Source organism: Cibotium barometz, chromosome 19 (assembly GCF_041138505.1).
Source record: "Cibotium barometz isolate CiBa-2024 chromosome 19, ASM4113850v1, whole genome shotgun sequence".
In the NCBI taxonomy this organism is placed as follows: domain Eukaryota; kingdom Viridiplantae; phylum Streptophyta; class Polypodiopsida; order Cyatheales; family Cibotiaceae; genus Cibotium; species Cibotium barometz.
This window is the reverse complement of record NC_141064.1, coordinates 48,800,875-48,827,657: the sequence shown is the minus strand read 5'-3', so window position 1 is coordinate 48,827,657 and position 26,783 is coordinate 48,800,875. Positions and strand designations below refer to the sequence as shown.

Here is a 26,783-nt window from a genome sequence, read left to right as displayed (position 1 = left end):
GATTTGACATCCATTTGGAACACGGGCCATCTGAAGTGTGTAGCTAGAGCCAAAACAATCCTGATGGTGGTATACCTGGCAGTAGGAGCAAATGTCTCATCAAAATCTTCACCTACCTTCTGAGCATATCCTCGAGCAACAAGGCGGACTTTGTACTTGTCAAAAGTACCATCTACATGAAACTTGCCATTGAGAATCCACTTCAGATTTTTGGCTCATTGTTTTACCTTGCCAACACCCATCCTCTCCTACGCTATGAGTGTTCTCAGCCAGTTCTCATCGGCCCTTTGAAGGTCTCATTGGCGGGCAGCTTTGAGAGTTTTTTGTTATACTTCAGATTACAGGATCACCTATTCCAGTGGTGTTGATTTGGTTGGTTTCACAGATTCTGATTGGGCAAGTTGCATTGATACTCGGAGGTCTACATCTCAACATTGCTTCATGATTGGTACAGGATTTGTAACTATTTGGCTCTCCTAGCTCTATTTCACATGATGAAACCCACACCCAGACACTAGACACGTGGAAGAAGACATGGGGGTAGGGTCCATGAGGTTTGATTAAGAAAAAGCACCATTCTTGGTCAAAAAGCAAGAAAAAGCAAAAAGTCAAACAAGGTTGACCGCGAGCCAAGGGCATCATTGGAAAGAGGAGACTAAGCCAGACCAAAAAGCCAAAAGGCGCTTTCTCAAAAAGCAGCTCTAAGGCCAAAAAGCAAGGCCTTAAATCCAGAAAAGCAAAGCACCAAAAGTTCAGTAATATTTTATTAATAAAAGTAAAAAGAGCAAAAGCAAAGGCAAAAAGAAAAAAGCAAAGCAAAAGCATGAACGCTTTTTGGCAAAAAAGCAAGGTCTCTTACAAGTATAAAAAGGATTGGACTTCTTTTGTAGTACCATGAACAAGATCATTGAAGAGGTGCCAACCATCATCAAGCTTGAAGATTCACCTTTATGGTCATTAACAAAATCGTCGACGCGTGGCTACCAACATCGATCATCACCATCATCAAGGAAGCATTGAAGCTCATCGTTGACTGAGCGTGGAAGTTCTGTTGTGCGCCGACCTGCAATGTACCTGCTGTGCTACACTGGCTGGTGTCCATGCCTCCAAAGCACCGCCAGCCAGCACCTATACATAGCCTCAACCACCCCTCAGTGACACTGCCATCAGCTGCTGCCCAGTTGCACCATGTGCCGCCTCCCAGACACCTGTTTGACTGCGCCAATTGAAGCACTGCCTACGCGCCTATTTGACCATCGCCTCCAGCGCCTGAAGGCAGCCACCTCCTGCCTGTCAGCTGCTGCTAACTCTCCGCTGTGCAGAACCACTACAGCCACTTGCCTCCTGTTGAAGTGCCTACAGCGCTGCCTCCGCCCACAAGGCCACCTCCCGTTGGAAGGTGCCTACTACTCTTGTATTACACCACCGTGCTGTTGTGAGCCGGCTGTTCAGCCTAGAAGTTCCGCCTGCTTGTTTTCTGGCACCTTCTGAATCGCCGCCAACAGAACACTCTATGCTTGTCTCCAGCGTGTGTGTGCCGCCAAGTAGCCACCTGCTTGGGCAGCACCGCCTTTTTGTACTGAACCTCTGCTAGACACCTCCTGTCCGGCTACGCCATCTGAGGCGTTGCCCCTTGTGATTGGTTGCGCTACCCGCCTGCGTCGCCTTCAGCCTGTGTACCAGCACCACCTATGATAGTTGACCAGCTGCCATACACCAGCTGCTCTGCTGACCATACCATACGATATTGATATCAGCACTGACTGGGGGCTCCGTACAACTGATTTGAGCAGTGCATTGTACAGCTGATGACTGTCTAATTGCTTCGTGTTCTGGAGTCTATCCATACACTCCAGTACAACCTTTTTGAGGATTGCTTCTACCCGGATTGGGCACTGAACCTACTATTGAACATCTGATACTTGGTCATCTACACAAGTCTCCGGTATATATTGTGACTTGGAAATGAACTTGGAACTTGGACATATAGCCTGGACATGAAAGCTTGAACTTGGAATTGAAGCTTGGGCATGGAACCTAGACATGAACATGGAACTTGGACATATAGTTTGGACTTGATCTGGACCTGGTTTTGGATCTGAATTTGGACATGGAACTTGGACATGGACCTTGGACATAAACATGGAGTTTAGACATAGAGCTTGGACATGGAACATAGAGCTTAGACATGGAGCTTGGATTTTGGACTTGGATCTAGATTGGATCTGGAACTAGAACTTGGATATAAACTTGGATTTGGATTCATTGGATTGGATATTGGATCTGGTACTAGCCCAGTGAGAGATACTTGTGGGTCATCCCCGTGGTGTGCTGCCTCGACATCAACATCAATTCCTGAAAGGGAGCGACGCCTAAATTGGCATATTTGTTTGTTTTGTATTCATTGGTTGTATTGATCCTGGCCAGCGTGCCCGTGGATTGTTCTTGAATAAATTCCTGAAAGGGAGCGACGCCTGTTCCTCGCTCAATGTGGTGTATTGTGCAAGATCCCTATTCCCTTCTCTCTCCCCTCTCTCTCTATATATATCTCTCTCTTGGACACGTGGTTGAGTCTCTCACTGCACGCCCACTGGACTTACAATGGTATCAGAGCATGATTTCTCGAAACTTTCTTGGGGTGACAGTGCCATCTCGAGAGCAAAGGGAGACCAAGGGCCTCATGAAGGGAATAACTAAGAGGCCGATCCAAGACTTTAGGATGGGAACCACGGACATCAGAAGAGTATCATGACTTTCAGCTGTTCAAGCCATTTCTCACAGACGAAGAATTCCTTGCTTGGAGAACCAAGAGGGAGTGGGAACAAAGAAGGGCTCAAATGTTTGAAGATTTCATCAACTATCAAGCCACCAAAGCCAAAGGAGTTGAACTGCTAAAGCTTATCTCAAAAGGATTTAGAGCTACTTGGCCTATTTCTCGTGGAGGAGACACATAGTCTACTCATAGGCCTGCCATCTCAAATGCCGCTTCTTCGGGACAGGTAAGGGAAAGAAGGAACACTTGGCTCCCGACAAGCCAAAGCAAAAAACCAGAAAGATCGGAAGATCATCAGATTGATATCATGCCAAGAAGCTCAACAAGAGGAGATTATGAAGCAAATGACCGAGCTATTGGAAAAGGGTTTGATTCGACCTAGCTCATGACCTTTTTGCTCCCCAGTTTTATTGGTTCAGAAAAAGGATGGTTCTTGACGTATGCGTATTGATTACAGGGCTCTTACTAAGATCACTGTAAAGAACAGGTTTCCTATTCCTAGGATTGATATTATCTTGGATAGATTGGATGGAGCCACTATTTTCAGCAAGATTGACTTGAAGAGTGGATACCATCAAGTCAAGATTGTTCCAGAGGACATTCACAAGACCACATTCAGGGCTACCTTTGGACTCTATGAGTATTTGGTGATGCCTTTTGATCTTACCAATGCCTCGGCCACCTTCAAGAGAATGATGGAAAGAATATTCTGAGCACATAGAAAGTTTGCAGCTACTTTCTTTGATGACATTATTGTGCATTCAAAGAACGAAGAAGAGCATCGAAAGCACTTAGATATAGTATTTCAAGAATTGCCAAAGCACAAGTTGTATGTGAATGGCAAGAAGAGTGAGTTCTTTTTGTCAGAGATTCACTACTTGAGCCATATAGTGTCCAAGGAAGGGGTCAGGATGGACCCAAAAAAAGTCAAGGCTATTGTGGAATGGCCAGAGTTGACTAGTAGTGTGCATGCAGTTCAAAGTTTCCTTGGCGTGGGATTTCGGTAGCTGAAAAAGAATCCTTTGAAACACTAAAGTTTTATGCTAGCAAAGGCCCGGTATTGATTATTCCAAATTTGTCAAAGCCATTCATGGTAGAATGTGATGCTTCAGGAGACTGCATTGGAGCAGTCTTGAACCAAGAGGGCCATGCCGTGGCCTATGAGAGTCAACGACTTGAAGGAGCGGAAAAGGAAAAGACCGCACCCGCTTACAAGAAAGAATTAATGGCTATCATTCATGCTTTAAAGATTTGGAAGCACTATCTTATGGGTGTTGAGTTTGTTATCAAGACGGATCATCAAAGTCCTAGGTATTTCATGTCTCAACCTAAGATATGAGAAAAGCATATAAGATGGGGTAGTTATTTGGTCCAATTTCATTTTCAGATTATGCATACCCATGGTAAAGACAACAAAGTAGCAGATGCTCTATCTCGAAGACCCTTGAGCCATGAGGTTTCTATGGGTTACCATATGGATTTCACTTTGATGAAGGATCCTTATGCTACCAAAGAGGATTTCAAAGATGTTTTCGAATAGATTGCAAAATCGAGATTTGATGACTTTTTATGTCATCAAGTAGGGTTTTCTTATGAAGCAAACCCAGCTTATGTGTGACACAAGGGATTGAGGCCAAGGTAATGCCATGCCCCACCTTATATGGGACATAGAGGAATCATGACAACAACTCAAGCTTTGGAGAGTTATCCTACTATGAAAAAGGACATTGAACTTTATGATTCGAGAATGTTTGGTTTGTCAGAAGGTCAAGTTTGATCGACAAACACCAGCAAGATTATTGTACCCGTTGAATGATCTATGGGAGAGTATTGTTATGGATTGGATTACCAAAGTCAAGGAATGATGGTAATAGGTATATGGATCTTTTTAGCGATAACGATACCAAGAAGATCAACCATGTATGTCATTGGTCGGACCTTTCAGATCATTGGAGGATATCTAATGCCTTCCATGACAGTTTATGGAAACCATGTACAGGGTTACCCCCAGAGGAACTTGTATTGAAGGATCCATCAGGGATGGAAAATCCAGCACAGATTGTGTTTCATTCTATGAGAAAAAGAGAAAAGACAGAGGTCAGAAAGTTTCCCTTGGACTTCAAGAATTATTCGCTATTGGATGCGAAATGGATGCCAGGGAAGTACTTGAAGGACTATCCAGATATAGTTCAAGCTTATGAGAAAGTGGTTGGTCGAGATGTATTTGAAGTGCAGTTACGGACGTCTTACGTAATGAAAAACAGATAGAGGGAGAGGAGACACACACACAAGAGCAAACACTAATGTATATTGCAAACCCTAATCATAGAGAGAAGCCATCTCTCTTCTCACACAATGCATAAAGCCATAATCCATAATACACAACACACACACTGTGTTGGGTCCACACACAACTAACCCTAGCTAATGTCCACACTCTATGACCAGCTGGACGTGGTCATTTATGTCTCACACATGCTGCTACCTAACATGCCAGCACATGGTACAGCTGGCACAAGCTGACATCGAGCTTGAATCTCAACAGCCCCTCTCAAGCTCATGATGTACTGCCATAGATGAAGAAGTAGATGAGCTTGGGCTATCAAAGCTCTCAACACTCCCCCTCAAGCTCATCCCACGTACTCCCAACTTAGTACGGAAGTACTCAAACTTCTCCCCGCTAAGTGGCTTTGTAAAGATGTCGGCAATTGCTCTTCAGTCTTCACATTCTGCAAATCCACTGTACCATCCAACACTTTCTCTTTGACAAAATGATAGTGGACCTCTATGTGTTTGGTCTGCGCATGAAAAACTGAATTCTTCGCCAACTGTATGCTGCTCATGTTGTCACAATGAATGACAACCTTGCCATCAATAGGCTCACCCAAATCAGCCAAGAGACTCTTTAACCATACTCCTTCACATGTAGCAATGGCTGCACCCCTGTATTCAGCCTCTGTACTAGATAAAGTTGCTTTTTACTACTCCAACTCACCACTGCACTTCCAAATGTAAAGACATAACCACTAGTAGACCTCCTGTCATACGAGCTACCTGCCCAATCTGCGTCTGTGTAGCCATGAACATCCAAGCCTTTACCATGCTCATAAAGAAGACCATAATGTTCAGTGGTCTTTACATATCGCATAATGCGTCTCACTGCATCCAAATGAGGTTTTCTGGGGCTCTGCATAAATTGGCTTACTAGCCCTACAGCATAACTGAGATCCGGACGTGTGATAGTCATGTAAATAAGACTGCCAACCATCTTTCTATACATAGATGGATCATCCAACTCTTCACCAAAATCAGCCCGCAGCTTTACATTTTGCTCCAAAGGTGCACTCATTGGCTTACACCCTGTCATTCCATATTTTGCCTACATATCCACTGCATATTGGCGTTGCACTAACCATGTACCTCCATGGTCTTTGATCACTTCAATCCCAAGAAAATATCTCAATTCACCTAAGTCTTTCATGTCAAACTACCCACTCAATGTCTTCTTGACATGCATAACATCTGTAGCATGATCTCCTGTGACAATCAAGTCATCCACATAGATGACAAGTAAGACAATCCCATGATCTGTTTTCTTCACATAGAGTGAAGAATCTGCTGAAGAAACCTGAAATCCAAGGGAGATAAGATATCGGCTTATCTTATCACTCCAAGCACGAGGTGCTTGCTTCAAACCATATAATGCTTTCTTTAATCTGCATACATGAGTGGGATAGCTCGGGTGTACATATCCTTCTGGCTGTGCCATATAAACTTCCTCTTGTAGATCACCATTTAGAAATGCATTTTTCACATCCATTTGATGCATTTCCCAACCATTTGCTGCAGCCATAGCAATGATTGCTCTCACTGTTCCCATCTTTGCAACTAGACTAAATATTTCATCATAGTCCCAGCCTTGGGTTTGTGCATAACCCTTAGCTACCAATCGCGTTTAATGTCGCTTAATGGAACCATCTGACTTGCATTTCACCTTGTAAACCCATTAGCAACCAATAACATTTTTGCCTTGTGGTAAGGCAACTAAATCCCATGTTTCATTATGAACCAAGACGTCCATCTCAACATCCATTGCCTTCTCCCATACATGCTTCCCAATAGCTTCTGTATAGCATGTAGATTCCACATGCTTCACCAAAGAGGTCATATATGCGTAATGCATAGCAAAATCACGATATGTCAACCTGTCAACTGGATACCTGACTCTTTGGGATCTCCGCAATGCATGCGGATCACTCTGAACACCTGTCACTCTAGCATGTGGAGGCACATATCTATCCTGCCCTGCACCAGGTGTGCGTAAAACTGGTATGCCAAGTTCCTCATCCAAACTCTCTGAACTTGACGACTCATAACCTGTAATACTAATTCCTTCAACCTTCTTTTTCCCTTTATCCACAGCACTACTCCCAGTGCTCACACTCTCATGTCTCAAGCGTCCTGACCATGGACGTATAGTGCTACTCTCAAACTCTGCTGGCCCAGACATAGAAATAGAACTTGCTTGTGGCAAGTTCACATGCACATCAGCATCAAGGGAATCAATGGCACCCTCATCCTTTGCTTTGTACCAACTAGCAAGTTCATTAAACACCACATCTCGTGAGATAACCACTTGCCTAATTTGTGGATTGTAACATTTATATGCCTTGCGATCCTGTGCATATCCAGCAAACACACACTTTTCTGCCTTAAAATCCAACTTCCTTCTTCTCTCGTCAGACACATGTACATAAGCTATGCAACCAAACACTTTGAGGTGTCCAATGTCTGGTCTAAAACCTGTAAGCCGCATCTCTGGCGTACTTCCATGTATGGAAGTTGTGGGTGTCTTATTAAGTACATACACCACGGTGGCACACGCTTCTGTCCAATAATAGTTTGGCATGCTCTTTTCATTGAGCATCGCCCTGGCCACATCACAATTATGACTCTATTCTTTCTCTCAGCAACACCATTTTGCTGAGGTGTGTAGCTGCAAGTTAACTGCCTTCTTATGCCATGCTTTCTCAAGAAATGCTCAAAAGCATGTGAGGTGTATTCACAACCTCCATCTGTCCTCAAACATTTTATCCAAGAGCCATATTGCTTCTCTGCAAAAGCTTTGAAGTCCATAAACTTTCCCAACACTTCACTTTTCTCTCTGAGAAAGTAAATCCAAGTCAAGTCATTCTGCTGAAATCATCAATGAATGTCACATAATACAAGCTGCCTTTAATGGATGGGTTTTGTGCAGGACCCCATACATCGCTATGAACTATCTCAAGTGGCCTGCTGCTCATGTTGCCTTCTTTAGGAAACGGCAACCTTGCCTGCTTTCCAAACTGACAGGCATCACAAACATGCATATTCCCATCATACTTGAATCTAGACAACCCACTAACAATGCCTCTTGCTTGCATGTTCTTTAACCTTTGTATGTTCACATGTCCAATCCTTTTATGCCACATGTCAATGTCCTATACCACATTTCGGCTTTTAGAGAACATGGCTGATTTCAACTCAGGAATCCAGCATCCAGCTAAAATAACCTGTCTTCTTTCTTGCCTTTGGCAATGACTCTACATCCATTTTTGAAATCCTCAACGAAGCAACCATGCTCGTTGAAACGAACCTGTAAACCCTGTTCCACCATTTGACCATTGAGGCTAAACTTTTTGTAATAGAAGGCACATACAAGACATCTGCTGTCACAAACCCCTATATTCTAGGGACATGCGGATGCGTGTCAGGCCTAGAAACTTGCGGATGCGTGTATGTATTATACCTGGGCATGTGTATGGATCATATGAGTGGATGCATATGAGTCCAAGGACATGGCAAGACATTTGTGGACTTTCGGGCGGTGCCCGTGTGGATTCCGACCATGCACACATGGTGTGTTATGATGACAGGCGGAATATTTTCAAGTACAAGAATGATGATAGGTGGTTCTCCAAGTTTACATGTGCACAATGCATAAATGATGCATGCCATAACTTTATTTTACTTTGTGTGACATTGTCTTGCTGCCTGGACAATGCTTGTTATTTTTGCTTGTGAAGTCCGAGAGACCGGGGACGCCCAGGCACCTTGTGGACACGTGTGTACCCCTTTTGGGCCTAAAACTGTGGGCTTATGGGTTTTGCAGGTGGTAAGTGCGTCCACACTCAATTTACAGCTTACTTCATTTACTACTAAGGTTTATTGGTTTGTAGGTCCACACTCATTAATAAGTGGCCGGACAACTTATAATGCGTTTGCATTTGGTTGGACCAACATTAATGAAGTTCGGACAGCTTATGGCCATTTCCCATTTGGTTGGACCTAAACTTATAGAAACAGGACAAATGGAGCACTATGGGCTGGACACCTACCTGGACACCTTATGGGGACACATGTCAGCCAACATGTGTACCCACCAAGCCCCTGAGGTGGCACCTGAAAAAGGCGCCTCTCTCAAGAGGCCCTTTTGGGCTGTTTTACTCATTATTCAACATATTGGAGAGCTGGTTGGAGCTTTGGGAGTTGCTACAGGGCTGGTTGCTTGCTTCCCGGACTCACACAAGCTTGGACAACGATCCCCACACTCTTCTAAAGGGCTGGTTGGTAAATTTCAGACCTGCAATTTCTGGTTATTGCGAGTTTTGGGCTGGTTACAGGTGTCCAAAGTCAACTTGGACAGTACAGGACAGCTCTAGGGACCTCCACAGGCTGTAGGACCCTTTACAGATGGATTTCTCGCGACAGAAAGTTGCTGTTTTGGACTGGTTATTGCACAAAACAGGCCGGACAGCAATGGAATATGTGAGCATGGATGTGTCTCAAGGATTCCTCGTATAGCAGGTGCTTAGGGCAAGCATTGGGGACACTTGCTCGCGGAGAACACAGGTTTCTGGATCAGTTTCTCGCGTGGAAACAGGGCCTGAAGATCCATTTACATCTTGTGCAGGACGGAGTACCTGTGAGGATTGTGATACTCTTGTTCAGGGCGGATGTACCTGTGAAGAGGCTTGTGCAGGGCGGATGTACCTGTGTGTAGGGCGGATGTACCTACAGATTCTCTTGTTTGAAATGTATTCATTCATAACGTATTTGGAAGAATCAGGTGCAGGCTAGTGGTAAATACCCAGGCACCCGTAATCTTATACTTTGCAGACTCTTTTGGTACTATAACCTAAAGGGGGGGGGGGGGGGTCAGCCTATCATCGGCCCCTTTATGTGGTGTACTGTCATTTTCAGCTTTGTGGTTGTAATGCTCAAGTGTTAAGTGCTCGGAATCTTGTTCACATTTATACGATTCCAATACACGCGTCCGTCTCCCGTTACATCTGCCATAGACTTTGTTTCATCATTGCGCATAACCAATGGTATACTTCCAACATGTGTGATAGCATGTTGGGTATCATCTCATGTCTCCACATAGCCTTTCACATCCATAGGCTTCATATGCTCAAACCATTCACCATGACAAGCCATATGGTTTGATGCTCCAGAGTCCATATACCAAGTGTCATCACTTTCACCATTTGTCATCATAGATCCCACAACATGTTTCATGGCAAACAAGTGATTTGCACTGCCATCATTACTACTTGATGCATAATTTCCACCACTTGCATAATTTCCACCATGTTGTGCATAATGTCCACCATGTTGTCCTCTACCCCCTCTCAAATCATTTTGTTTGCGGAAACAATCACGTGCCATAAGACCAAATTTTCCACAATAATGGCATTCCACATTTTGCATAGATGTTTGTTGGCCTTGCCAACGTCCTCTACCACGAGGATTACCTCTGCCTCTCTGAGGTGTATATCCACGACCACCTCTAGCACCATATATAGGCTGAAAATTTTGTTGCGGTGACCTGTCCTGCCATCCACGACCATTACCACAGCCACGTGATGCAAATCTCCCCCTGCCTCTGAATCCCGTTTGTGAATAGAAAGCCCGATTTCTACCATTATCATCATGGCTAGTAGATGCATCATGAAAAGAGTCACTGAGTTTGATTTCCTCAACAAGCAAGAGTGAAACCAACTCATCAAAATCTGGTAAACTTGTACTCCGAACCGAGATGGATGTATCAAAAGACTTATACTCCTTGCCAAGACCACGCAAGGTAATGTCTACCAAATCATCATCAAGCATGGGGGCATTGATTGTTGCCAATGCATCTGCATACTTCTTTATCTCTTGTACATAATCATGGATGCTCCTTTCTTTCCGTTTCACATTATGAATTTGTTGTCTCAACTGAGACTTGCGAGCACTAGTGTCTGTATCAAACAGCTTTACCAATGTATCCCATGCATCCTTGGGATTCTCAGCATCATGTATATATATGAGTATAGCATCCGAGATACATATAGACAGGTAATGCAAAACTTTGTATGCTCTTTCTGACCATTGCTTATGAGCTACAACCTGTTGCTGTGTAGGTTGTTGGGGTAGTTCCGGCTCAAGCTCCGCACCTATAACAAGGTTCCAAAAACCTTTTCTCTTCAAAAAGCTTTTGATCCTGTACTTCCATGCCTGGAAGTTCTTCCTATCCAACTTTTCACCCACAATTTGTACTGGGTTGTCTGACATATTTGCTCAATGCAAATACACCTTTCGGACACGTCCAAATCTGTAAACGAGTCTTCCTCAGCTCAACCACACTCTAATAAGTGTTCCAGATACTCCAAAGTACTCAACAAACTTCACTTTTGATGTAGAAAATCAAACTGTATACATCCAAAATGAACTGGCAAACGCAATCCAAGGTACCTTGTTTTGGCGCGCTTTCCAAGGCTTCAAATTGCAATGTAGTGGTTCAATCAAGTGTGGATAACTTGCATTGACACCTAAACAAGCTCAATGTTGCATATCAACACCAACCAAGGTGCGTACATACCAAATTTGTCAGATCCCCTTCTCTGTTTTGAGAAAAATCAGTAAAACCAGAAAAGACCAGTAGTAAAATTGCTGTAACTCCTTTTATTCTAGTCCAAATTGAGAGACCAGGCAATCATTAGCTTAGCATTGATGTCTACTAACTCCATATAAAAGAAATTAGACCAATTGTTTAAGATGAGAGAGTAATTAGCCGATTAATCACTCTCAGATTCACTAATCACAATAGACAACCTGTTTAATCAGCTCATTTCCACCTCCATAATGCATAATTGCTTCAACCAATCATATAGCAACCTTCTTAAGTGTATGTACCACACAATTGCTAAGAGAATTTTGGAATACCTTCTCCAACTTCCTTTTCAAATGTACAGTCAGTCCTAGACTCGTATGGGTATATGCATGGACGATACGGACGCATGTATGGACAGAAATTTCAAAAACCCTAAAACTGCTCCAACAGCCCTTAAAACTGCTTTTTGGATGTTTATATCGCCCAAAAAACCATTAAAACAGGTCTTATATCACTTTTCTTGCAAGAAAGAGCTTTTCCATGGTTTTCTTCATGGACAAGGCTATAGGAGTTGTGGAGAATACTCATGGGATGAGCGAGTGTTTCTTGGACTTGGACATATAGCTTGGACATGGAGAACTTGGGCATAGAGCTCGGACATGGAACATGAAGCTTGGACATAAACATGGAACTTGGACATATAGGTTGGGCATGAAGCTTGGACATGAACATGGAACTTGGACTTGGACTTGGATTTGGATCCATTGGACTTGGATTCATTGGATTTGGATTTGGATATTTGGATTTGATACTAGCCTGGTGAGAGATACTTATGGATCATCCCAGTGGTGTGCTCGACATCAGAGATCTTCTACGTCGACACGAACATCGACTTGGATATCCTACATCGGCATATTTGTTTGTTTTGTATTGATCCTGGCCAGCGTGCCCGTGGATTGTTCCTGAATGAATTCCTAAAAGGGGACGGAGCCTGTTCCCCACTCAATGTGGTGTATTGTGCAAGATCCCCATTCGCTTTTCTCTCTCTCCTCTCTCTCTTTATATTTTTATTGGACACATGGTTGAGTCTGTCACTGCATGCCCCACTGGACTTACAGTGATATCAGAGCAAGATTTCTCTTGAAGAAACTTTCTTGGGGTGACAGAGCCATGTCAAGAGCAGAGAGAAACCATGGGCCTCATGAAGGGAACGACCATGAGATTGTTACAGAAATTCTTGATGGGAACCGCGGTCATGACATCAAAAGAGTACCATGACTTTCAGCAGTTCATACAACTTCTCAGGGACGAAGAATTTATTTCTTGGAGAACCAAAAAAGAACAGGAGCAAAGAAGGGCTCAAATGTTTGCAGATTTCATCAAGGATTGAGCCACTGAAGCCGAAGAAGTTGAAGCTGATAAAGCCTATTTTCGAGTCACCATTGCATAAGGATTTAGAGCTACCCGCTCTATTTATCATGGAGGAGACAAGGAAGCTACTCCTAGGCCTACTCTTTCAGATGCAGTTTCTTCACGAGACAGGTAAGGGAAAGGAAGGCAAAGAAGCCAGAGAGATCGGAAGATCATCACATTGACATCATGCCAGGAAGTTCAACAAATGGTTTGCAGTGGTGCTTAGCCCATTGCATGTTTCGACAAATAAAGCCATGGGATCTTTGTGGACCAAAGCTAAAACAGAATCCTTTTCAAGCATTGAGACTTTATGCTAGCAAAGGACCAGTGTTGGATATTCTAGACCTTTTTTTGTGGTTGAACATGATGAGATTGCATTGGAGCAGTCTTGGAGCAAGCAAGCCATGTTGTGGCCGATGAATGTCAAAGCCAACAAGGAAGCAGATGTATTATCTCGAAGACCCTTGAGCCATGTGGTTTCTATGGGTTACCATATGGGTTTCACTTTGATGAAGGATCCTTACGCTACCAAAAAGGATTTCAAAGATGTTTTGGAACAGATTGCAGAATAGAAATTTGGTGACTTTTTATGTCATCAAGAAGGGTTTTCTTATGATACAAACCCAGGTCATGTGTAATACAAGGAATTGAGGCCAAAGTAATGGAAGAGTGCCATGCTTCTCCATACATGGGACATAAAGACACCTTGACTACACTTCAAGCTTTGGAGAGCTATTTTTATTGGCCTAGTATGAGAAAGACATTGAGCTTTATGACTCCAGAATGTTTGTTTTGTCAGAAGGTCAAGTTTGATCGACAAACACCAGTAAGATTATTGCACCCATCGAATGATCTATGGGAGAATATTGCTATGGATATTATCTTTGGATTGCCAAAGTAAGGGAATGATAGGATATGGCCCTTTTAGGATACCAAGAAGATCAACCATGTTATCCCCAGAGAGGAACTTGTTTTGAAGAATCCACCAGGGATGGAAGAGTGAAACCGGCCTCTGGTAGAAACCAAAGTGCGGTAGAGTCACCCTTCCAATTGTAGTCCAAACAAGTAACAAATTAGCAGGAGCTAGAATGCTCCAGAACTAAAAGGAAATCGACACCTGTTGGCCCCAAAGCTTGGCGCCCCTTTCGGTATTTCTTTATTCAAATTCAATGGAATGTATAACTGAGTACAACAAAGCCAATCAAAGAAAGTAAACCTGCATGTCCAATCTGGCAGCCCTCAAGACCTCTTAGCATTGAGGAGTCACATACAGATCTGTATCCCACAAAAGCAACACACTGTGTTTTCCTCTAATCAACCAAGACATTTCAACAGGGCAGCCTTGAGCACACATCTGGCTGTTCCATGTTCATGGCTTCAAACTTAGCCTAAATACCAGTCCATTGTCGAGTCTCTGTTTCCACCCTTCAAACTGTTATACCCTTCCTCTCACAAAGGGCCAGATGAAACAACTCTGCAGCAGACATAAGCCAGTGGAAAGAAAGAAAGAAAGAAAGATATGTTCAGAGTTTACCAATTTTTATGCACAGTTCTGCACCAGAGGGATTGACCGTACCAGTCTGTACTTGCAGCTGCCTGCATTAGCAACTCTGCATCACACGTGTGCACTTGTCTGTACGGATCTGTACTTGCAGCACGTGTGTACCTGTCTATACTTTCCCCCTTGCAGCCACCTCAGAACAGTACTTGCAGTAATCTTCTTCAAGCGCCGCCTGCACACCTGATGATGCGCCGCCTGCACCTGTTCACGACAGAACAGTCCCGCCTGTACCTGCTGGGCAGGACTGCAGTACCTGCCTGTACCTGTCCGTACAGGTCTGCACTTGGTCGCCCTGCAGCCGCCTGTACCAGATAGTGTGCAGCTGCCACCTGTGCCAGCTGTCGTACAGCCGCCGCCGCCTGTACCAGCTGTACGGGACTGCACCGTACCTGACTGTACTTGATGTCCGTACTCTGGTCGCCAGCACCACCTGTACCAGCCATCAGTCAACCTGCAGCACCCGTACGAGTCTGTACTAGCCTTCTCACAGCTGCTGTACTGTACGGCTACTCTCCACACAGGAAAACCAGCAGTACTCTCTATGCAGCCAGCCGACTGTTTTTCCCTTCTCCTCCACGCAGCCAACTTGCAGGACCTCTTCCCCAAAAGCAAGAGAGAGAAGAGAGAGGCGTGTACCTCCAAAAGTGGAGTGGCCCCCTTCCATAAATATCTTAGGCCCCTTTTTAATGTTCATTAAAGTTTCTAAGGGCCACTTATGCCTAGGGGCCACCCAAGGTTAAAACATTATAAATAATAAATCCCTTGGTCCCCCTTCACACTTGGGGATGTCCACACATATAAATATTTGTCCGGGCACCCAAATATGAATCATTAAATATTTATCTTGCTCACCAACCACCATGCTGACACTCATGCTGTTCCACTTTCACAGGGTCATGACACACCCCCCTCTTGAAAAATGGCAAGCGTCCTCGATTGCAATCTGGTGATACCGCAAAATATCCAAAGTGAAATGTACAATATGGCAAGATCAGCATCCCAATCTCTCTAAGCCATGCATATGTAACAACATTCACTGCAAACCAATGGTGTAGTAGTAGTCCAAGTTGTATACCACTGTGAATTTTATGAGATCTCGTTCTGAGCCTGAAAAGAAGAAGAAGAAAGTGCGTTCTAAGAACTCACCTCAGGGCAATAGTGGTGCCTTCCCACAGGATCCATCTTTTGGACAGTTTCCGAACATGCAACATACTTTTGGTGCCAACTCATAGAGTTCCTTTTTCGGACAGCCATCTATTCCACAGCAATCTATGCATCCAGGCTATTTTGGTGGTGGCTCTGTGTTCCAATCCATGACTGGGGGTTATCCTCCGGGAGGCATGGGTATTCCAGGGAATTTTGGAGCTAGTTTTCAGCCTGGTATGCAAGGGAATATATATGGTGTTTCCTTGCATTCGAGGCTGCATGCCCCCAAACATGTTTCCTTGCATTCCGGACTGCATGCTCCACTGTATGCAGGTCATAGAGGTATTGATGCCACGATAAAAGCAATTGAGACTTTCTTTTATTGGCCGACCTTGCGAAGAGATATTGATGCTTTTGTTAGGCAATGCATCGTATGTCAAAAGATGAATTTTGACCGTCAAAAGACACCAGGGTTACTTCAGCCTTTACCTATTCCAGATAGACCATGGGAGAGCATTGCTATGGATTTTATATTTGATCTTCCACGGACACAAACGGGGAATGATGGCATTTGGACTATCATATACAGGTTCAGTAAGCAGGCTCATTTTATTCCCGTGCGTAAGACGATCAAAGTTGATCATATGGTGAAGTTATTCATGGCTAACATCTTCAAGTATCATGGCTTGCCTTCGTCTATCATTAGTGACCGTGATCCACGGATGACGAGTTTATTCTGGAGAGGATTGTTTGACAACATGGGTACAACTCTCAAGTTTTCATCTTCATTTCATCCACAAACAGATGGTCAATCGGAAGAGGCTAATTCTACAGTGTTAGATCTTCTTAAGTGTTATGTGTCAGAGCACAAGCAACAATGGGAAAAGTATCTTCCTTTGGTGGAGTTTGCATATAACAACACTGTCCATACCTCGACGGGCAAGGCGCCTTTTGAGATCGTGGAAGGAGGGAAGAAGGTACCACCCATTTTGCACACAAAGGATAAGATCTTTGAGGCTGATCAATATGTGGAGAACATGGATGAAGCTTATCGGAGAGTTAAGTTGGCACTCCAGAAAACTCAACAAAAGCAAAAGAAAGTAGCAGACCGTCACAGACGTGCATTAGAGTTTGCATTGGGTGATTGGGTTCTTTTGCGATTTGAAAAAGCTAGGCTCAAGAAGATGAAGGGTAAAGAGCGCTTATTCCCTAAGTTGAGCATGCGCTATTATGGACCTTTTCAGGTATTGGAAAAGATTGGTGAGGTAGCCTATCGCTTGAAGTTACCAGATCACTGGAGGATTCACAATGCATTTCATGTGAGTCTACTTAGACCTTTCCATGGGGATGTGCCTGAGGATGTATCAGATGAGGCTCAGCCAGAAGTTGAGGAACTTGATGAGGTTCTTATTCCAGAGCAGATACTGGCACATAAGGAAAGAAAGGTACGAGGTAAAGTTTCCCGTCGCTATCTTGTGAAGTTCAAGAACTATTCACCGATGGATGCGAAGTGGATGGAGGAAGGTGACTTAACAGATTCACCTCAGGTTTTGCAGCTTTATCTTGATGCCTTTGAGTTGGAGCCGACTCTTGTTACGGCTCATTCAAGTTCAGTAGAGCATGGGTTTGGAGTATTGCCTGATGCTCAAGAGGGGGGTAGCACCTCCACTCCCTTGATACAGACAGGCTCAGATGACATCTAGAGGTCGCCTGGTGCAGCTTTTGTCTCACCCGAAGGTATTGATGGCTGACAGTACATCTGTTTATGGGACTTCTATGATATATGTGTACTAGTCACATTGGATGTTGTGGGTTGTGGTTGTGTATGGATTCAGCAAACTTCTCACTTTGAGTGAGCTACATAAACACATCCATTACACCTGCCAAACGATTTTTAAACTGAGCATCATCTTCCTCTTTACTAGGCATGTCTTCTGGCTGTGTTACATCCTCATATTGTGCATCTTCTGCAGCCTGTTCTCCTGCAAGAATATCCTCAGATTCATTTCTCTCAAGAGAGGCCTCTTGCTCTTCCTCTTCATCATAAAAATATTCATCTTCTGTGTCTGACATGTTGCTGAATTTTTCAGCAATGACTTTCCTCGGGGCAACCACGAGCTCACCCCCTTAAGAAAGTTGATGATGGGTCCCGGCAACGGAACCTTGAAACCGGCCTCTGGTAGAAACCAAGGTGCGGTAGACTAGGAGTCACCCTTCCAATTGTAGTCCAAACAAGTAACAAATTAGCAGGAGCTAGAATGCTCCAGAACTAAAAGGAAATCGACACCTGTTGGCCCCAAAGCTTGGCGCCCCTTTCGGTATTTCTTTATTCAAATTCAATGGAATGTATAACTAAGTACAACAAAGCCAATCAAAGAAAGTAAACCTGCATGTCCAATCTGGCAGCCCTCAAGACCTCTTAGCATAGAGGAGTCACATACAGATCTATGTCCCACAAAAGCAACACACTGTGTTTTTCGCTAATCAGCCAAGACAATTCAACAGGGCAGCCTTGAGCACACATCTGGCTATTCCATGTTCATGGCTTCAAACTCAGCCTAAATACCAGTCCATTGTCCAATCTCTGTTTCCACCCTTCAAATTGCTATACCCTTCCTCTCACAAAGGGCCAGATGAAACAACTCTAGCAGACATAAGCCAGTGGAAAGAAAGAAAGAAAGATATGTTCAGAGTTTACCAATTTTTATGCGCAGTTCTGCACCAGAGGGATTGACCGTACCAGTTTGTACTTGCAGCCGCCTGCATCAGCAACTCTGCATCACACGTGTGCACTTGTTTGTACGGATCTGTACTTGCAGCACATGTGTGTACGTGTCTTTACTTTCCCCCCTTGCAGCCACCTCAGAACAGTACTTGCAGCATTCTTCTTCAAGCGCCGCCTGCACCTGATGATGCGCCGCCTGCAGCTGTTCAGGACAGAACAATCCCGCCTGTACATGCTAGGCAAGATTGCAGTACCTTTCTGTACCTGTCCGTACAGGTCTGCACCTGGTCGCCTTGCAGCCGCCTGTACCAGATAGTGTGCAGCTGCCACCTATGCCAGCTGTCGTATAGCAGCCGCCGCCTGTACTAGCTGTACGAGACTGCACCGTACCTGACTGTACCTGCTATCCATACTCTTGTCGCCAGCACCACTTGTACCAGCCCCCGTCAATCAACCTGCAGCACCCGTACCAGTCTGTACTAGCCTTCTCACAGCTGCTGTACTGTAGGGCTACTCTCCACGCAAGAAAACCAACAGTACTCTCTGACTGTTTTTCCCTTCTCCACGCAGCCAACTTGCAGGACCTCTTCCCCAAAAGCAAGAGAGAGAGAAGAGAGAGGCGTGTACCTCCAAAAGTGGAGTGGCCCCCTTCCATAAATATCTTAGGCCCCTTTTTAATGTTCATTAAAGTTTCTAAGGGCCACTTATGCCTAGGGGCCACCCAAGGTTAAAACATTATAAATAATAAATCCCTTGGTCCCCCTTCACACTTGGGGATGTCCACACATATAAATATTTGTCCGGGCACCCAAATATGAATCATTAAATATTTATCTTGCTCACCAACCACCATGCTGACACTCATGCTGTTCCACTTTCACAGGGTCATGACAAAGAGCCATAACAGATTGTGTTCCATTCTGTGAGAAAAGGAGGAAAGACAGTGGTCAGACAGTTCCTCTTGGAATTCAAGAGTTATTCGCTGTTGGACGTGAAATGGATGCCAGAGGAGTACTTCTAGGACTATCCAGATATACTTCAAGCTTATGAGAATTGAGGAAGTGGTTGGTCAAGATGTATTTGAAGTACCGATATGCCTGTCTTGCGATCAAGACAGATTCAAGAGGGAGGGATCATACCTCTAGCCCTCTTCACTATATATATATATATTGGACTGGATTTGATCATTATTCTGCTTGTAATGGTTATTTGGACATGCTCTAGTTTGGGTGGCAAGTTGCAACAATGCCAAAAAGCCCAAGGAGTAAGATTTGTATATGGATGGCAACGATACCCGAACGAGATTTGTATATGGGAGGCAACGATGCCAGATGACCCATTGGACGGCAACGATGCCAGATATATAATTGACTTCGCAGTCGGCCGGTCATTGCGACCACATGGCCCAGATGACTGTATTGGATTTCGCAGTCGGACAATCATTGCGACCAGATGGCCCAGATGACTGTATTGGATTTCGCAGTCCGGCGGTCATTGCGACCAGATGGCCTAGATGACTATTGGATTTCATAGTCGCGAGGTCAATGTGACCAGATGGCCCAGATGACTATTGATGAACTCTCAAGTGGTCCCAGTGACCAAATGGCTTAGCACGGTTTGAATGAAACCAGACAGGACAATCCATGAACAAGAGGATCATTACTTGTGCATTGCATATTGATGTATGTTTAAATCTCTTTGATTTTGTGTGCTGTTTTTGATGTGTGGACAATGCTTGGATTTATGGCATGTGATAGTCCACTGGGCTCCAGACAACCTGGCCAGTACCTAGAATACCCAGTAGATGCGAACGATGCATACTTGTTTGTCGACTAGATTGTGTCTAGGTTTTGCAAGAGGTAAGTATGCATTTATTTTATCTAACACATGTGACAGGTCATGAAGATGTACCATCAAGAACAAGGACATCGGTCAAAGAAAAGGAATCGAGATATTGCCAGATGAGCAGATGACACCACAGATATGGAGAAAGACCAGATGCACAAGCTCACCGGATGGGGCTAGTACCTTCAAACATATGAAAGTACTTCATGTACTTGGAACACACGAATATACATGGAACATATGGTTGTGCTTGGAACACTTGCAGTCCGCAGTTAAGGACAACTATGATGTAAGAGGCAAGGAATGTAACTATTTGGCCCTCCTAGCTCTATTTCACATAATGAAATCTATGCCCGGACACCAGATAGATGGAAGAAGACATGGGGACAGTGTCCATAAGGATTGATTAAGAAAAAGCACCTTTCTTGGTCAAAAAGCAAGAAAAAGCAAAAAGTCAAATAAGGTTGACCGCGAGCCAAGGGCACCATTAGAAAGAGGAGACTGAGCCGGACCAAAAAGCTAAAGGGCGCTTTCTCAAAAAGCAGCTCTAAGGCCTTAAAGCCAGAAAAGCAAAGCACCAAAAGTTGAGTAATATTTTATTCATTAAGAAAAAGCACCTTTCTTGGTCAAAAAGCAAGAAAAAGCAAAAAGTCAAACAAGGTTGACCGCGAGCCAAGGGCACCATTAGAAAGAGGAGACTGAGCTGGACCAAAAAGCTAAAGGGCGCTTTCTCAAAAAGCAGCTCTAAGGCCTTAAAGCCAGAAAAGCAAAGCACCAAAAGTTGAGTAATATTTTATTAATAAAAGTAAAAAGAGCAAAAGCAAAGGCAGAAAGAGAAAAGCAAAGCATAAAAAAGGCAAAGCGAAAGCATGAAGACTTTTTGGCAAAAAGCATAGTCTCTTACAAGTATAAAAAGGATTGGACTTCTTTTGTAGTACCATGAACAAGATCATTGAAGATTGAAGGAGATCGTGGAGTGTGTGTGGACATCATTATGATCATGAAGAGTTTCTTCTTCGCCATCAACACCTTCTCCAACTTGCTTTTCAGATGTAGGGTCAACCCTAGACTCGTATGGACATATGCATGGGCAATACGGACGCATGTACAAACATGTACGGACAAAAATTTCAGAAACCCTAAAAACTGCTTTTTGGATGTTTTTATCACCCAAAAACCATTAAAACAGGTTTTATATCACTTTTCTTGCGAGAAAGAGCTTTTCCAAGGTTTTCTTCATGGACAAGGCTATAAGAGTTGTGGAGATTACTCATGGGATGAGCAAGTGTTTCTTGGACTTGGACATATAGCTTGGACATGGAGAACTTCGGCACAGAGCTTGGACATGGAACATGAAGCTTGGACATATAGGTTGGGCATGAAGCTTAGACATGAACATGGAACTTGGATTTGGATTTGGATCCATTGGACTTGGATTCATTGGATTTGGATATTTGGATTTGGTACTAGCCTAGGGAGAGATACTTGTGGGTCATCCCCGTGGTGTGCTCGACATCAGCAATCTTGTACGTCGACATCGACATCAACTAGGATATCCTACATCGGCATATTTGTTTGTTTTGTATTGATCCTCGCCACCGTGCCCGTGGATTGTTCCTGAATAAATTCCTGAAAGGGGGCCTGTTCCCCGCTCAATGTGGTGTACTGTGCAAGATCCCCATTCCCTTTTCTCTCTCCCCTCTCTCTCTTTATATTTTTATCTCTTGGACACGTGGTTGAGTCTGTCAATGCACGCCCCGCTGGGCTTACAACTCCAAGGTAGTTTGTAGACATATACCATATGGGCAATGCTATGTTAGTAGCTGGGGTACTTTTTCCCTCACTAGGAGGTTTTTCCCCCAAGCATGTGAACACCCTCTTATTTCGTATTATTGGGTGTACTTATCACATAGAATTTTCACCGCTCATTATCCAATGCAATCACTAGAGTTGTGTACTTCTCCCTCTCTCTAGACTATGTATTGGTTTGCTTCTGTGTGTGCTGCATGCTGCTGCAAAACCCTAGCCCAACAATGTCCACATCCATATTTTCAAACAACACCCTTAAACAAGACAAGAGGACAACAAAGCCTGTCAATGCATTTGTTTATGTGATTTTTTGGAGTGTACATAATGAAGTAACAAACCAGTTAGTATTAAGCACATTCACATACATTAAAAAATGATACATAATGCATAGAGCCTACAAGATAATCTCCTCACCCTGTTTGGATCTACAGCATCCAGATAAAGCAGCTGCGCCACAATTAGGTTAGCCATATCATCATCAACAGCCCCACCACATCGTATTATCCTCTGCCACAAGAACCCAATAAATGTTGCTCACTCCATTAAGGTGTTTGAAAAATCATTCACATACCAAGAGTGGTTTACCCAAATATGGAGCATAGCTTGAAGCAAGCAAAGAATTTAAATACAAAGGTTTAGCTTATCACATGCTGAAAAAGCTGACTTATAACACTTTGGAAGCGCTCTTGCAACATGGGAGGTGGACCTTGCCCTCCTTGAGCATAGGGACCAGAGTAAGAGGATGCTGGAACCTCCAGATCATTCCTACAACATAGTTTTTTTTATAAAATTCAGATCTATGGGGTAAGGTTATGGAAAAGCTTCCATAGTTCATGACTGCAACCCTCACCTAATTGACCATACTCCGCTTGTAACATTAGAAGAAGGGCTCCAAAAGCCTTCAGACCGTAAAGAAGCACGCAATGTCATCCTTGAGTTGGTAGCCTTCTTTATTCTGAAAACCAAAAAGAACAAATAAATCCAACCTTTGGTTTGAAATGAAAATCTTTAAAATGCTTCTCTGACATCTTATTCAAGGTTTCCACATGCAAGAATTCTCAAATCATAATTTAGCTCCTGGGTAGAAAGCCTCCTACAGGCTCGCCCTGAAGCTAGAGAGACCCACAATCTCTCTCACTCTTTAACACCTGTACGATGGTCCAGATTTAGGAGAGGAGAATAGAAAAACTGCAGGTGATGATGTTCTTTATTATGATCAAGAGTAAGCCTTCAGTGGCACATAAGATCGTTCTGGCTAAGTTTGGAAAAGCTCCATTGGTCTAAGATTACCCTCTTCCAGACGTTTCATTGCAGCTTGGAGCCCCTTTGGATCTTGAGGTCAACTGCATCATCCGTCCAAATTTAATGCAGCTTCACCAAGACAGACCTGGCTAATCCAATCAGAACTTCACTTTTACAGAAAGCATTTCCTGAGTGTTACAGAGAACCGTTTCATTGAGAAACCCAGATACCATTGAGACAAGTCTCATGCCATTGGTCAAATGAAAGTATCTTTCCATTGGCTTTGGAATGAGGGAGGGAGAGCAAAGGGCATTCCACAAGACAACTGATACATAGGATATGCACTATTGGGAAGATATGGACAAGGAGCACTATTTGTTTAGACGTACGGTCTATTTTGAGATACAAGGGAGATTTCATTGCCTCTTGACAGAGAGGTTTGGTCCTCTTTTCCCAATCCCTAACTCTGTGACGATTCGACGTAATCAATCAACCAATGCCATGCTGTACAAGTCAAAGAATTTCACAAAAGATGAACAGAAAACTATGAGCACAAGATGAAGCAGAAAGCTATGAGAATCAGCAACCATTATCTTGGCAGTAAACTTTAGAGGCTTTGAAATCCTTGACATGTGGATTCATTCAGAAGAGAGCCGGGTGCCACCACCCACACTGCATACCAGAATAGTACCATCGCTCTACAGGAGCTCCAAGAGCTCTGTGCAACGAGAACAATAAAGAGTGCATTGTCTCTATGGTCTGCTGTGTTTTCACACTGTTTTATCACACTTGAACTAAGGGGCGATCTCAGCATCTTTCAAGTGTCTCACACTTGAACTAAGGGGCGATCTCAGCATCTTTCAAGTGTCTCACACTTGAACTAAGGGGCGATCTCAGCATCTTTCAAGTAGTCACTATTAGCAGTGAGCCCACTGGTGATTGCTAATATGAAACCTTCACAGTCACTCCAGGGCCAAGAAACCAACTCACTCAAAATTCATAACGCTCTGAGGTGACTTCTCCTTCATCCTGAATTCATAATGCTCTGAAGTGACTTCTCCATCATTTTGAATTCATAATGCTCTGAAGTGACTTCTTCATCCGAGTTCTTGAAATAATCTGGACATCTAACTTTCCTTGAATGTGGCATTCTCGGAGCTTGGAGCCAACAAACAAGCGTCCAACCATTGGCTTTCGATCCCAGTATGACTTGGGACAGCTAATCGTGCAATAGAGCTACTAAATTTGCATCTGCCATGATGCAAAAGAGCTAAGAGAAAAAGGAAAAACAGAAACCTTAATGATGTAAAATCTGCAACGAAAAACCCTTTTTCCTACCGAATAGAAGCTCTCCTGCAGGAATATAGGCTGCCTCAAAACCACTAACAACCAGCAACCTAGAAAGCAATGAAAAGAGCTAATTTTGGCTGTCAGCACACCCTGTTTCCGCCTATTGCCCATGTAGCAACCTGTTTCCCACCTATTGCCCATGCAGCAACTAGCAATCACAAAGTAACTGATGTGTCTGAAATGGTGAACTGTACATCACGGCAAAAACTTTGTTAAAGGAGTATGAAAACCTTCCACCAAAGTGATAAGTCGCCCTCTCCTGGACCATATTTGAGGGTCAAACACTCTTCCCAACACACAATACTGAAACACACGCATATTAAATCCAAGTAAGGATAGCTCAAGAGCGATTACAGTGCTGCGGAGGCCATAAAAGGGAAAGGTCAACCACCCTTCTAAAAACCCAATACGGCAAAACGTAGATACAAGATCGAGTCGAGCAGAGCTTCTCAAAAAAGCTCGTGTTGCAGCCCTCGGTGACAGGCTCTCTCTCTCTCTCTCTCTCTCTCTCTCTCTCACACACACACAAAATAACACTTTACCCAGAGTGAGAAACAGGCATCTGCAAGGGTAGAGGGGAGCCGGCAGACACTTGCAGCTGCTGCCATATGCTTCGTTCTGCAGGAGCTACGCCGCCCAAGTTGCTTCTCAACGACATAACTGCGTGCGCCATCGCCTAAGACCGGCTCGATCTACTATCCTATCTCAAAGGATTGTAGGTGAAAATATATTAGCACCGGTCACTGGTCATGAAGCAATTTGTGTATTTTCCATAGCACTTCGGGGTAAGGGGTTCTAGTGTAGGTGAGATTGAAATTAAGGGCTGAGATTTCTTCAGTTTCACTTATAAAATGGGTTGGTGCACCTTAGCTAATGCTAAGGTGCTCAACCTTAGGCAATGCAAAACGCCCTTATAAAATGGGTTGATGCACCTTAGCCAATGCTAATGTGCTCAACCTTAGGCAATGCAAAACGCCCTCGTCATTTGCTCAAGGGCCAGCATCTCGCTCGTCCTCGCCATCGCCCCTTCCATCCACTCCTCCTCCTCATCCTCACAACCGCCCACTACATCTCATCCTCTCTCTCTCCTTGCCATCGCCCCCTCCGTTCCCTCCTCCTCCTCGTCCTCATGGCCGCCCCGTCCATCTCCTTGTCCTCTCTCTACTCCTCACCTACTTCTCACCCAAATACCCATGGTGAGACCTTAGCAGACGCGCAAGCCCCCTCACGAGTCAAACAACCATAGCTATGGGGTAGGCATGTTCCACGAGAGAGAGAACCCCAGGCAAGCGAGATGCAGAAAAAGACACGACATCTGTAGCGCTCAGGCGAGAGAGAGAGAGAGAGAGAGAGAGAGAGAGAGAGAGAGAGAGAGAGACGTCTCAACAAAACACATGTAAGAGAGAGAGAGAGAGACGTCTCAAACAGAACACATGTAAGAGAGAGAGAGAGAGAGAGAGAGAGAGATGTCTCAAACAGAACACATGTAAGAGACAGAGACAGCGCCCACCATGCAGATTTTCTTGCTAAAACAAAAAGTTGCTATTTTTACATTATATGGTGCAACCTTATCACATGACATTTCAAATGATGTTATTAATTAATTCAATGCAAAAAAACAAAAAAAAACGTTTTGGGTGCTTATTGGGTTGATGTATAGATTTTTGCTAGAAAATATCGACCATAGTCAGTTCAATGCCCATTAACTAATATACTAAGCTTTAAACCATAGCTTTAATCTACCGACGCTTAAAGGCCAGGTTGGTCGTTCGCATGTGCTCTCTCTCTCTCTCTCTCTCTCTCTCTCTCTCTCTCTCTCTCTCTCTCTCTCTCTCTCTCTCTCTCTCTCTCTCTCTCACACACACACACACACACACACAAGCGATTCACTTTGGCTGGCCGTTCGTTGCCCGTATTATGCATAAACGTCCCCTCTCTCTCTCTCTCTCTCTCTCTCTCTCTCTCTCTCTCTCTCTCTCTCTCTCTCTCTCTCTCTCTCTCTCTC

At 44.0% G+C, this 26,783-nt stretch overlaps 1 protein-coding gene across 1 annotated transcript in view; it reads right to left on the bottom strand.

Moving 5' to 3' along the window:
- The window catches only part of CLPP5 (nuclear encoded CLP protease 5), a 43,149-nt gene extending 17,483 nt beyond the window's left edge, over window positions 1-25,666 (bottom strand). The window contains exons 1-4 of the mRNA XM_086813916.1: window positions 25,321-25,666; window positions 23,037-23,141; window positions 22,834-22,951; window positions 22,601-22,693 (exon numbers count right to left, since the gene is read on the bottom strand). Coding sequence (XP_086670042.1) covers window positions 22,601-22,693; window positions 22,834-22,951; window positions 23,037-23,141; window positions 25,321-25,451 — 447 coding nt within the window. The 5' untranslated portion in view covers window positions 25,452-25,666. The remainder of the gene's footprint in view (window positions 1-22,600; window positions 22,694-22,833; window positions 22,952-23,036; window positions 23,142-25,320) is intronic.
- Window positions 25,667-26,783: the final 1,117 nt, after the last annotated feature.